We start from the raw sequence: 14,657 nt of genomic DNA on the forward strand, positions 1-14,657 counted from the left end.
CAAGTTGTTAGAAGCAGTGAAATATTTTATCGAGGATGTAAGGCATGTGTACATGTAGGAAGAGAGGAAAGTGATTGGTTCTCAGTGAATGTAGGTTTGTGGCAGGGGTGTGTGATGTCTCCATGGTTGTTTAAGTTGTTTATGGATGGGGTTGTTAGGGAGGTGAATGCAAGAGTTTTGGAAAGAGGGGCAAGTATGAAGTCTTTTGGGGATGAGAGAGCTTGGGAAGTGAGTCAGTTGTTGTTCGCTGATGATACAGCACTGGTGGCTGATTCATGTGAGAAACTGCAGAAGCTGGTGACTGAGTTTGGTAGTGTGTGAAAGAAGAAAGTTAAGAGTAAATGTGAATAAGAGCAAGGTTATTAGGTACAGTAGGGTTGAGGGTCAAGTCAATTGGGAGATAAGTTTGAATGGAGAAAAACTGGAGGAAGTGAAGTGTTTTAGATATCTGGGAATGGATCTGGCAGCGGATGGAACCATGGAAGCGGAAGTGAATCATAGGGTGGGGGAGGGGGCGAAAATCCTGGGAGCCTTGAAGAATGTGTGGAAGTCAAGAACATTATCTCGGAAAGCAAAAATGGGTATGTTTGAAGGAATAGTGGTTCCAACAATGTTGTATGATTGCGAGGTGTGGGCTATGGATAGAGTTGTGCGCAGGAGGGTGGATGTGCTGGAAATGAGATGTTTGAGGACAATGTGTGGTGTGAGGTGGTTCGATCGAGTAAGTAATGTAAGGGTAAGAGAGATGTGTGGAAATAAAAAGAGTGTGGTTGAGAGAGCAGAAGAGGGTATTTTGAAATGGTTTAGGCACATGGAGAGAATGAGTGAGGAAAGATTGACCAAAAGGATATGTCGGAGGTGGAGGGAACGAGAAGTGGGAGACCAAATTGGAGGTGGAAAGATGGAGTGAAAAAGATTTTGAGTGATCGGGGCCTGAACATGCCGGAGGGTGAAAGGTGGGCAAGGAATAGAGTGAATTGGATGGATGTGGTATACCGGGGTCGACGTGCTGTCAGTGGATTGATTCAGGGCATGTGAAGAGTCTGGGGTAAACCATGGAAAGTTGCGTGGGGCCTGGATGTGGAAAGGGAGCTGTGGTTTCGGGCATTATTGCATGACAGCTAGAGACTGAGTGTGAACGAATGGGGCCTTTGTTGTCTTTTCCTGGCGCTGCCTCGCACACATGAGGGGGGAGGGGGATGTTATTCCATGTGTGGCGAGGTGGCGATCGGAATGAATAAAGGCAGAGTGTGAATTGTGTGCATGTGTATATATGAATGTGTCTGTGTGTGTTTATATATGTGTACATTGAGATGTATGGGTATGTATATTTGCGTGTGTGCACGTGTATGTATATACATGTGAATGGAGGTGGGTTGGGCCATTTCTTTCGTCTGTTTCCTTGAGCTACCTCGCAAACGCGGGAGACAGCGACAAAGCAAAATAAATAAATAAATAAATAAATAAATAAATATATATATGTATATATATATATATATATATATATATATATATATATATATATATATATATATATATATATATATATATATATAACGTTTACGGTCAAATGCCAATATAGTGAAATTAACGTTCCGGAAATCAACCTGATTGAAAATTGTAACCATGTTTACCTGAAGGTTTTTTTGTGTTTTGTACGTTTCTAACTTTCATCTTTTTTATTTCGAAAATCACTAGATTTTCAGATATTAATCCCCCCACCTTAATCCACTAATATGGTGAATCCAAGTGGGTCCCCGGGCTTTGAGTGGGGAAATCACAAAAACTAATAATTTACGATATAAATGAAGGTCAGAATCCTTCAAAAGGTAACAAATTCCATCGGAAGAACAATTTCAGCCAAAGATAACCTAACCTGGACCAGTCTTAAATTACCGTAACATATACATAAATGCCTACAATCATTAAACACTTTAAGATTCTAACTTGGGGAGCGTCATGGACCAGGGTCGTACTATTGCCTCGTATATGATTCCAATACTTGAAATACCAAAATTCGTCGGATGCCTGAAACTAATAATTCCGCGAAGATATATTACATTACATATGGCAAATAGAATACCTCTTGTAACCCAAATAATAAACCCAATAACGACATTAGTACCTTTCGATTGATTGCTTTTTTTCATGAACGAAAAGGCTTACCTTCTAAACAGTTGAAGCTTGTGTTCACTTGACGTTCACACGGTATGTACGCGTACACCTCACGTCCACGCGAGAGGTTACCAATTGGCAAATATATTTCTTTTTCATGATAACGTTTGAAAATAGATAATTATCATTTATTTACGTAAATGATCAGTAGCAATTCAATCATATTTCATAAAACTTTGAATTAAACGGAAATTACATTGGGAATAATAATCGTATCTCTGTATGTGAGAACATTAAAGTTATTTCATGCAGTTTTGGAAAGTAATATATGTTGAGGATGGTAATGTCATCCATCGACATGTTGCATTATATCATTTGCGTTTATTGAATGTCCGCCTTAATCTAGGCCATACGTTTCGACCTCTAAAAACAGACCTTCTTGTTCAGTGAGTCGGACAGATAAGATTATATATAGATAAAGTGAATGCATACTTATTTACACAAACGTCAATAGTAGTTTTCATCAGTTTAACCACTGTATCATACTGCCTGGTCCACTTCTCTTATCATGAAACAGGAATATTGGCTTATGATGTTTCTCAATTGTCTTCATTACACAAAGTACAACCATATCTTGGATACATGAGGGTAGGTAGTTGGTCATCCGCCATAATAAAGCTTTGACAGACCAAAAATTTATCTGGACCTCAACTTTTCCAGTACATTCATGAAAAACACCTTTTTGCTTTCCATCTCTATCACTTTGAAAAAAAAAACTCCCTTTGTTCACATTACAATGAAAGAAAAAGCTTCAATGTCTAAGCTACATTTTTTTCCAATTTCACTATTTTCTTGTCAGAGCACCATGTATGAAAACTATCACTCCAGTAACACAACTATAAACATTTACTTCCCCTTTAAATAAAGTATACATTTCCCTTTTCCATAGCCAGAGGTTGAACCATTATGTAACATTCATTTTTCATTTCATTTCAAGCTAGAAGTTTCAGTTTTCTAAATTATTTCTTACATTTTTTTTCATATGTATACATATATATATATATATATATATATATATATATATATATATATATATATATATATATATATATATATATAAGGGATGTGTGTGTCGGAGGTGGAGGGAACGAGGAGAAGAGGGAGACCAAATTGGAGGTGGAAAGATGGAGTGAAAGGGATTTTGTGTGATCGGGGCCTGAACATGCAGGAGGGTGAAAGGAGGGCAAGAAATAGAGCGAATTGGAGTGATGTGGTATACAGGGGTTGACGTGCTGTTAGTGGATTGAACCAGGGCATGTGAAGCGTCCGGGGTAAACCATGGAAAGCTGTGTAGGTATGTATATTTGCGTGTGTGGACGTGTGTATGTACATGTGTTGGGGGGGGGGGGGGGGGTTGGGCCATTTCTTTCGTCTGTTTCCTTGCGCTACCTCGCAAACGCGGGAGACAGCGACAAAGTATAAAAAAAAAAAAAAAATATATATGTATATATATATATATATATATATATATATATATATATATATATATATATATATGTATATATATATATATATATATATATATATATATATATATATATATATATATATATATTTCTTTCTTTCAAACTATTCGCCATTTCCCGCATTAGCGAGGTAGCGTTAAGAACAGAGGACTGGGCCTTTGAGGGAATACCCTCACCTGGCCCAATTCTCTGTTCCTTCTTTTGGAAAAAAAAAAAAAAAAACCGAGAGGGGAGGATTTCCAGCCCCCCGCTCTCTCCCCTTTTAGTCGCCTTCTACGACACGCAGGGAATACGTGGGAAGTATTCTCAATCCCCTATCCCCAGGGATAATATATATATATATATATATATATATATATATATATATATATATATATATATATATATATATATATATATATATTTTTTTTTTTTTTTTTTCATACTATTCGCCATTTCCCGCGATAGCGAGGTAGCGTTAAGAACAGAGGACTGGGCCTTTGAGGGAATATCTTCACCTGGCCCCCTTCTCTGTTCCTTCTTTTGGAAAAAAAAAAAAAAAAAAACGAGAGGGGAGGATTTCCAGCCCCCCGCTCCCTTCCCTTTTAGTCGCCTTCTACGACACGCAGGGAATACGTGGGAAGTATTCTTTCTCCCCTATCCCCAGGAAATTATATATATATATATATATATATATATATATATATATATATATATATATATATATATATATATATCAATATGTTCCTTCATTTTGTGAAAGATGATAAGTTTTAAGAATGCCTGAATTATCATCATTAAGGAATATCTATGGAATATTTGCCAGAATCTATCACAGAATATAGTTCTACTGATAAATAAAAAGGATGAAAATGTTATGGTCCTATTTGACATAATGCCAGTGATAAAGAATAACCAAGAGCAAATGACTCATATTTATGTATCTATAAGGTTTCCATAGTCACAAATGTTTATTTGAATCCCTGACCAGCCACTTGTTATTTCTATAAGATGTCAGAAAAGTTTAACCAATAGTTTAGCCTACCTTCCTTGGTGGCAAACATATGAGTATCCTCAATGAATGTTTTTGAAAATGGAATGCATGATATCATTAGAAAAAAGATAAAAGGTATTTTCAGAAATAACTATTACAATACCAGTATCCATACACAGTAAGAAAATTTCTTAAGCAGGCATGGCAGGTGGTGTTTTAAAAGTCATTCCTTTATCGATTATCAGTGTATAACACATCATCTACTTTCTAGGATGATGGCATGTGCAGAATTTCTTCCTTGCACATTTCTAAAAATTTCATACATTCCTTTATACTAGCAAGCTTCTCATATTTGTCTATCATTCCAGTTCACATAGCTTCTTCTCTTCATCTCACTTATATTTACCCCTTGTGTTATTTATATATATATATATATATATATATATATATATATATTATATATATATATATATATATATATATATATATATATATATATATATGTGTGTGTGTGTGTGTGTGTGTGTGTGTATGTATATGTGTGTATATATATATATATATATATATATATATATATATATATATATATATATATATATATATATATATATATGTATATATTATCCCTGGGGATAGGGTGAAAGAATAATTCCCACGCATTCCTCGCGTGCCATAGAAGGCGACTAGAGGGGACGGGAGCGGGTGGCCAGAAATCCTCCCCTCCTTGTATTTTTTAACTTTCTAAAATGGGAAACAGAAGAAGGAGTCACGCGGGGAGTGCTCATCCTCCTCGAAGGCTCAGACTGGGGTGTCTAAATGTATGTGGATGTAACCAAGATGTGAAAAAAGGAGAGATAGGTAGTATGTTTGAGGAAAGGGACCTGGATGTTTTGGCTCTGAGTGAAACGAAGCTCAATGGTAAAGGGGAAGAGTGGTTTGGGAATGTCTTGGGAGTAAAGTCAGGGGTTAGTGAGAGGACAAGAGCAAGGGAAGGAGTAGCAGTACTCCTGAAACAGGAGTTGTGGGAGTATGTGATAGAATGTAAGAAAGTAAATTCTCGATTAATATGGGTAAAACTGAAAGTTGATGGAGAGAGATGGGTGATTATTGGTGCATATGCACCTGGGCATGAGAAGAAAGATCATGAGAGGCAAGTGTTTTGGGAGCAGCTGAATGAGTGTGTTAGTGGTTTTGATGCACGAGACCGGGTTATAGCGATGGGTGATTTGAATGCAAAGGTGAGTAATGTGGCAGTTGAGGGAATAATTGGTATACATGGGGTGTTCAGTGTTGTAAATGGAAATGGTGAAGAGCTTGTAGATTTATGTGCTGAAAAAGGACTGGTGATTGGGAATACCTGGTTTAAAAAGCGAGATATACATAAGTATACGTAAGTAGGAGAGATGGCCAGAGAGCTTTACTGGATTACGTGTTAATTGACAGGCGCGCGAAAGAGAGACTTTTGGATGTTAATGTGCTGAGAGGTGCAACTAGAGGGATGTCTGATCATTATCTTGTGGAGGCTAAGGTGAAGATTTGTATGGGTTTTCAGAAAAGAAGAGTGAATGTTGGGGTGAAGAGGGTGGTGAGAGTAAGTGAGCTTGGGAAGGAGACTTGTGTGAGGAAGTACCAGGAGAGACTGAGTACAGAATGGAAAAAAGTGAGAACAATGGAAGTAAGGGGAGTGGGGGAGGAATGGGATGTATTTAGGGAATCAGTGATGGTTTGCGCAAAAGATGTTTGTGGCTTGAGAAGAGTGGGAGGTGGGTTGATTAGAAAGGGTAGTGAGTGGTGGGATGAAGAAGTAAGATTATTAGTGAAAGAGAAGAGAGAGGCATTTGGACGATTTTTGCAGGGAGAAAATGCAATTGAGTGGGAGATGTATAAAAGAAAGAGACAGGAGGTCAAGAGAAAGGTGCAAGAGGTGAAAAAGAGGGCAAATGAGATTTGGGGTTAGAGAGTATCATTAAATTTTAGGGAGAATAAAAAGATGTTCTGGAAGGAGGTAAATAAAGTGCGTAAGACAAGGGAGCAAATGGGAGCTTCAGTGAAGGGCGCAAATGGGGAGGTGAAAACAAGTAGTGGTGATGTGAGGAGATGGAGTATTTTGAAGGTTTGTTGAATGTGTTTGATGATAGAGTGGCAGATATAGGGTGTTTTGGTCGAGGTGGTGTGCAAAGTGAGAGGGTTAGGGAAAATGATTTGGTAAACATAGAAGAGGTAGTAAAAGCTTTGCGGAAGATGAAAGCCGGCAAGGCAGCAGGTTTGGATGGTATTGCAGTGGAATTTATTAAAAAAGGGGGTGACTGTATTGTTGACTGGTTGGTAAGGTTATTCAATGTATGTATGACTCATGCTGAGGTGCCTGAGGATTGGTGGAATGCGTGCATAGTGCCATTGTACAAAGGCAAAGGGGATAAGATGAGTGCTCAAATTACAGAGGTATAAGTTTGTTGAGTATTCCTGGTAAATTATATGGGAGGGTATTGATTGAGAGGGAAGAGCAGTGTGGTTTCAGAAGTGGTAGAGGATGTGTGGATCAGGTGTTTGCTTTGAAGAATGTATGTGAGAAATACTTAGAAAAGCAAATGGATTTGTACAAATGTAGCATTTATGGATCTGGAGAAGGCATATGATAGAGTTGATAGAGATGCTCTGTGGAAGGTATTAAGAATATATGGTGTGGGAGGCAAGTTGTTAGAAGCAGTGAAAAGTTTTTATCGAGGATGTAAGGCATGTGTACGTGTAGGAAGAGAGGAAAGTGATTGGTTCTCAGTGAATGTAGGTTTGCGGCAGGGGTGTGTGATGTCTCCATGGTTGTTTAATTTGTTTATGGATGGAGTTGTTAGGGAGGTGAATGCAAGAGTTTTGGAAAGAGGGGCAAGTATGAAGTCTGTTGTGGATGAGAGAGCTTGGGAAGTGAGTCAGTTGTTGTTCGCTGATGATACAGCGCTGGTGGCTGATTCATGTGAGAAACTGCAGAAGCTGGTGACTGAGTTTGGTAAAGTGTGTGAAAGAAGAAAGTTAAGAGTAAATGTGAATAAGAGCAAGGTTATTAGGTACAGTAGGGTTGAGGGTCAAGTCAATTGGGAGGTAAGTTTGAATGGAGAAAAACTGGAGGAAGTAAAGTGTTTTAGATATCTGGGAGTGGATCTGGCAGCGGATGGAACCATGGAAGCGGAAGTGAATCATAGGGTGGGGGAGGGGGCGAAAATCCTGGGAGCCTTGAAGAATGTGTGGAAGTCGAGAACATTATCTCGGAAAGCAAAAATGGGTATGTTTGAAGTGGTTCCAACAATGTTGTATGGTTGCGAGGCGTGGGCTATGGATAGAGTTGTGCGCAGGAGGGTGGATGTGCTGGAAATGAGATGTTTGAGGACAATGTGTGGTGTGAGGTGGTTTGATCGAGTAAGTAACGTAAGGGTAAGAGAGATGTGTGGAAATAAAAAGAGCGTGGTTGAGAGAGCAGAAGAGGGTGTTTTGAAATGGTTTGGGCACATGGAGAGAATGAGTGAGGAAAGATTGACCAAGAGGATATATGTGTCGGAGGTGGAGGGAACGAGAAGTGGGAGACCAAATTGGAGGTGGAAAGATGGAGTGAAAAAGATTTTGTGTGATCGGGGCCTGAACATGCAGGAAGGTGAAAGGAGGGCAAGGAATACAGTGAATTGGATCGATGTGGTATACCGGGGTTGACGTGCTGTCAGTGGATTGAATCAGGGCATGTGAAGCGTCTGGGGTAAACCATGGAAAGCTGTGTAGGTATGTATATTTGCGTGTGTGGACGTATGTATATACATGTGTATGGGGGTGGGTTAGGCCATTTCTTTTGTCTGTTTCCTTGCGCTACCTCGCAAACGCGGGAGACAGCGACAAAGCAAAAAAAAGAAATATATATATATATATATATATATATATATATATATATATATATATATATATATATATAATGACTGTGAGATATATAAAAGAAAGAGGCAGGAGGTCAAGAGAAAAGTGCAAGAGATGAAAAAGAGGGCAAATGAGAGTTGGGGTGAGAGAGTATCATTAAATTTTAGGGAGAATAAAAAGATATTTTGGAAGGAGGTAAATAAACTGCGTAAGACAAGAGAACAAATGGGAACATCAGTGAAGGGGGCAAATGGGAAGGTAATAACAAGTAGTGGTGAAGTGAGAGGGAGATGGAGTGAGTATCTTGAAGGTTTGTTGAATGTGTTCGATGATAGAGTGGCAGACATAGGGTGTTTTGGTCGAGGTGGTGTGCGAAGTGAGAGGGTTCAGGGAGAATGATTTGCTAAACAGAGAAGAGGTGGTGAAAGCTTTGCGGAAGGTGAAAACCGGCAAGGCGGCGGGTTTGGATGGTATTGCTATGGAATCTATTTAAAAGGGGGGATAACCATGTTGTTGACTGGTTGGTGAGGATATTCAACGTATGTATGGTTCGTGGGGAAGTGCCTGAGGATAGGCGGAATGCATGCATAGTGCTATTGTATAGAGGCAAAGGGGATAAAGGTGAGTGTTCAAATTACAGAGGTATAAGTTTGTTGAGTATTCCTCTGAAATTTTATGGGGGAGTATTGATTGGCAGGGTCACAGGCATGTACAAAGGATCACATTGGGGACGAGCAGTGTGGTTTCAGAAGTAGGAGAGGATTTGTGGATCAGGTGTTTGCTCTGAAGAATGTATGTGAGAAATACTTAGAAAAACAGATGGACTTGTATGTAGCATTTATGGATCTGGAGAAGGCATATGATTGAGTTGATAGAGATACTTTGTGAAAGGTATTAAGAGGTAGTAAATTGTGTGGGAGGTAAGTTCTTAGAAGCAGTGAACAGTTTTTATCGAAGATGTAAGGTATGTGTACGAGTAGGAAGAGAGGAAATTGATTGGTTCTCAGTGAATGTCGGTTTGCGGCAGGGGTGCGTGATGTGTCCATGGTTGTTTAATTTGTTTATGGATGTGGTTGTTAGGGAGGTGAATGCAAGAGTTTTGGAGAGACGGACAAGTATGCTGTCTGTTGTGGATGAGAGGGCTTGGGAAGTGAGTCAGTTGTTGTTCGTTGATGATACAGCACTGGTGGCTGATTCGGGTGAGAAACTGCAGAAGCTGGTGACTGAGTTTGGTTAAGTGTGTTAAAGAAGAAAGTTGAGAGTAAATATGAAAAAGAGCAAGGTTATTAGGTGCCAGGTTATTAGGTTAAGTAGGGTTGAGGGACAAGTTGAATGGGAGGTAAGTTTGAATGGAGAAATACTGGAAGAAGTGAAGTGTTTTAGATATCTGGGAGTGGATTTAGCAGCGGATGAAACCATGGAAGCGAAAGTGAGTCACAAGGTGGGGAAGGGGCGAAGGTTCTTGGAGCGTTGAAGAATGTGTGGAAGGCGAGAATGTTATCTCGGAGAGTAAACCTGGGTATGTATAATGGAATAGTGGTTCCAACTATGTTATATGAAGCGATGACATGGCTATAGATAGGGTTGTGCGGAGGAGGGTGGATGTGTTGGAAATTAAATGTTTGAGGACAATATGTGATGTGAGGTGATTTGATCGAGTAAGTAATGAAAGGGTAAGAGAGATCTGTGGAAATAAAAAGGGTGTGGATGAGAGAGCAGAAGAGGGTATATTGAAATGGTTTGATCACATGGAGAGAATGAGTGAGGAAAGATTGACAGAGAATATATGTGTCAAAGGTGGAGGAAACGAGAAGTGGGAGACCAAATTTGAGGTGTAAGGATGGAGTGAAAAATATTTTGAACGATCGGGGCCTGAACATGCAGGAGAGTGAAAAGCGTGCAAGGAATAGAGTAAGGGTAAGGGTAAGAGAGATGTGTGGAAATAAAAAGAGCGTGGTTGAGAGAGCAGAAGAGGGTGTTTTGAAATGGTTTGGGCACATGGAGAGAATGAGTGAGGAAAGATTGACCAAGAGGATATATGTGTCGGAGGTGGAGGGAACGAGAAGTGGGAGACCAAATTGGAGGTGGAAAGATGGAGTGAAAAAGATTTTGTGTGATCGGGGCCTGACATGCAGGAAGGTGAAAGGAGGGCAAGGAATAGAGTGAATTGGAACGATGTGGTATGCCGGGGTCGACGACTGTCAATGGATTGAACCAGGGCATTTGAAACGTCTGGGGTAAACCATGGAAAGCTTTGTAGGGCCTGGAAATGGAAAGGGAGCTGTGGTTTCTGTGCATTACACATGACAGCTAGAGACTGAGTGTGAATGAATGTGGCCTGTGTTTTCTTTTCCTAGCGCTACCTCGGGCGCTCGGGGAGGGGGGGGGTTGCTGTTTTTAATGTGTAGCGGGATGAAAGCAGCAAGTATGAATATGTATATATATGTATAATATATATATATATATATATATATATATATATATATATATATATATATATATATGTATATATGTATATATATATATATGTATATGTCTGTGTATGTATACATTGAAATGCATAGGTATGTACATGTGCGTGTGCGGGCGTTTATGTATATACATGTGTATGTGGGTGGGTTGGGCCATTCTTTTGTGTGTTTCCACCTCGCTAACACGGGAGACAGCGACTAAGTATAATTATTTATTATCTTATTTTATTGTACTTTGTCGCTGTCTCCCGCGTTAGCGAGGTAGCGCAAGGAAACAGACGAAACAATGGCCCAACCCATCCACATACACATGTATATACATACACATCCACACACGCTCATATACATACCTATACATCTCAACGTGTACTTATTATACACACACAGACATATACATATATACACATGTACATAATTCATACTTGCTGCTCTTATTCATTCTCGTCGCCACCCCGCCACACATGAAATGATAACCCCCTAACTCGCATGTGCGCGAGGTAGCGCTAGGAAAAGACTACAAAGGCCACATTCGTTCACACTCAGTCTCTAGCTGTCATGTATAATGCACCGAAACCACAGCTCCCTTACCACATCCAGGCCCCACAAAACTTTCCATGGTTTACCCCAGACGCTTCACATACCATGGTTCAAGCCATTGACAGCACGTCGACCCCGGTATACCACATCGTTCCAATTCACTCTATTCCTTGCACACCTTTCACCCTCCTGCATTTTCAGGCCCCGATCACTGAAAATCTTTTTCACTCCATCTTTCCACCTCCAAATTGGTCTCCCATTTCTCGTTCCCTCCACCTCTAACACATATATCCTCTTTGTCAATCTTTCCTCACTCATTCTTCCCATGTGACCAAACCATTTTAAAACACCCTCTTCTGTCAACCAAATCCTTTTTATTACCACACATCTCTCTTATCCTGTCATTACTTACTCGATCAAACCACCTCACACCACATATTGTCCTCAAAAATCTCATTTCCAACACGTCCACCCTCTTTCGCACAACTCTATCTATATCCCACACCTCGCAACCATATAACATTGTTGGAACCACTATTCCTTCAAACATACCCATTTTTGCTTTCCGAGATAATGTTCTCGCCTTCCACACATTTTTCAACGCTCCCAGAACTTTCGCCTCCTCCCCCACCATGACGCACTTCCGCTTCCATGGTTCCATCCGCCTCCAAATCCACTCCCAGATATCTAAAACACTTCACTTCCTCTAGTTTTTCTCCATTCAAACTTACCTCTCAATTGACTTGTCCCTCAACCCTACTGTGCCTAATAGCCTTGCTCTTATTCACAATTACTCTCAGCTTTCTTCTTTCACACACTTTACCAAACTCAGTCACCAGCTTCTGCAGTTTCTCACCCGAATCAGCCACTAGCGCTGTATCATCAGCAAACAACAGCTGACTCATTTCCCAAGCTCTCTCATCCACAACAGACTGCATACTTGCCCCTCTCTCCAAAACTCTTGCATTCACCTCCCTACCATCCCCATCCATAATGATTTGGAATAAACTGAGTTATGAAAGTGTGGATAAGGACAGCTACTTAGATAATTGCGCGCGCACACACACAACAAATTAACAAAATAATCTGCTAAGTAGTGAAATCGCAAGAGGAAGTTGGTTTATGGATTATCTTTAGAATGCACCCCCCCTCAAAAAAGTGCTCACTCGAAATATGCCCCTCCACCTTAACCCACGAGAAAAATTTGCTAACCTAAGTCAGTCCAGCTACTTAAATGCCTCCCCTCACAATTTTTGATATAAAAAAGCACTTTCTCAACTGTCTTTTATAAGGTTAAACACACAAGTATGCTCATTACTTTCGCTGGAAAACATGACATCGACATCAGATACTGTAGAGCATTATGGTTACAAAACTTTCAAAAGCGCTCTGACAACGATTGTAGATAGGAATTCATGATTGCCTTCTGCAGCCAAGGCCTAATTATGCAACTTTTATGTTAGTTCGAGTATAACTCAGCATATATACGCAACTTTTACGCTTATCACAGTATACATCAATTGTATGAGTGAGGGCGCCAGTATGAGGTTCTTTGAAATTAAGTGAAGGTTAAGTCCTGTTCGTGTAAACTCTAGCCTTGGATATTAAATACGTTGTGCCCTTCACTCATCACTGTGGATGATTGACCCCGACCGAACCAATGTTAGTATAAAAGGAAGAATAATGGCACCATCCCTTGCCTGGACTGTTTCCTTATAGCCAGTTGCTGGTGTGGTACTTGTGTCTACAGCAACGATAGACCCATACAGAGGTCTTCACTGTTCGACCCCGATGATGCTTCAGTTCACTAGAAAAGCAAGAGTGGATTTACTGGGAAATGCCTCATATGTGTGTCATACACTTCCCGAAGAACAACAAAAATGACAAGCAAAATTTTCGCACATCATATGCCAGGTAGAGCCGTCATGTGTCAGAAAGAGCGCTGTCGTGACTTGGTAGTTACCCCTGTCATGTCAGGGATTGAGCCATTGTTGTGTTCAGGAAGTGAGCCACTGTTGTGTGTCAGGTATAGCCGTGTCATATGTCAGGGAGAGCCATTGTTGTGTGTCAGGGAGGGAACCACTGTTGTGTATCAGGGAGAGAGCCAATGTCCGTGTGTCAGGGAGTGAGCCACTGTTGTGTGTTAGGGACTGAGCCACTGTTGTGAGTCAGGGAGAGCCACTGTCGTGTGTCAGGGATAGCCATTGTTTTGTGTCAGGGAGTGAATCATTGTTGTGTGTCATGGAGTGAGCCATTGTTGTGTGTCATGGAGTGAGCCATTGTTGTGTGTCAGGGAGTGAGTCATTGTTGTGTGTCAGGGAGGGAGCCAGGAACTCCGTAAGTCAATTATAATCTCCCCCCACCCTAACTGCTTGTTATACTTGAAGAGTCATCAGCTTGACGCTCCCTGTGAGGGGGGGGGGGAGTAGTTGGGTGATCACACATTATTACATCATTGCTGGAGAGAGGGGGTGCAGAGGGGGGGGGGGGCGGCTTTGTTCACTTCCCGACATTCTTTTCAGGTAATATTCAGTGCCGCTCGCTTAACTTAGTTATCAGAGCCATAAAGTAATCTGAACCCAAGTTCACACTACGGTGACACAGCTCATTACTTTTAATTTTGGATCAAAGCAACTAATTAGCCAAGCTTTGTGCGATTGTATATCGAATACTGAAAGATATACTTTTCACTCCACCCCCAATATGCGTCAGGTTTAGAGAATGGAAAGCTTCGATTCTTGTGAATAATAATAATAATGATGAAAATAATGGTTATATATTGTACCTGAATTTGTATTTCGGGTTTGAATATGCCCTAGAACTCCTACGTTTGTTATGGTTGTTCGCTCAAAGACGTCAATCTCGCGTTAATCACTGTGCACGTTAATCACTGCCATTGACATGAAAGCCATTTAAGTGTGATATGGTACAACATGGATGGAAGAGATATATGGTAATTACTCAACCTGTGATTAATGTATTTAGAGGCTTTTTCAAGGATAAATTTACATTTTGGGACATCCACCTGTTTGGATCATGAAATTATATTTTTGCGATGGATTTTGATGTGTTTGTATTCTTAATGACCTTCATTTCTACCGCAAATTACTACTTTTGAAGATGACATCCCCCTTATCTAACGTT

At 40.3% G+C, this 14,657-nt stretch overlaps 1 protein-coding gene across 1 annotated transcript in view; it reads left to right on the plus strand.

Annotated features, from left to right (window-relative positions):
• Positions 1-14,325: 14,325 nt before the first annotated feature.
• Positions 14,326-14,657, plus strand: part of LOC139754661 (ethanolamine-phosphate phospho-lyase-like) — a 290,015-nt gene continuing 289,683 nt past the window's right edge. Inside the window, exon 1 of the mRNA XM_071672194.1 lies at positions 14,326-14,466. Within this exon, the coding sequence (XP_071528295.1) occupies positions 14,447-14,466 (20 nt within the window). The 5' untranslated portion in view covers positions 14,326-14,446. The remainder of the gene's footprint in view (positions 14,467-14,657) is intronic.

Source organism: Panulirus ornatus, chromosome 17, assembly GCF_036320965.1.
Source record: "Panulirus ornatus isolate Po-2019 chromosome 17, ASM3632096v1, whole genome shotgun sequence".
Lineage (NCBI taxonomy): Eukaryota > Metazoa > Arthropoda > Malacostraca > Decapoda > Palinuridae > Panulirus > Panulirus ornatus.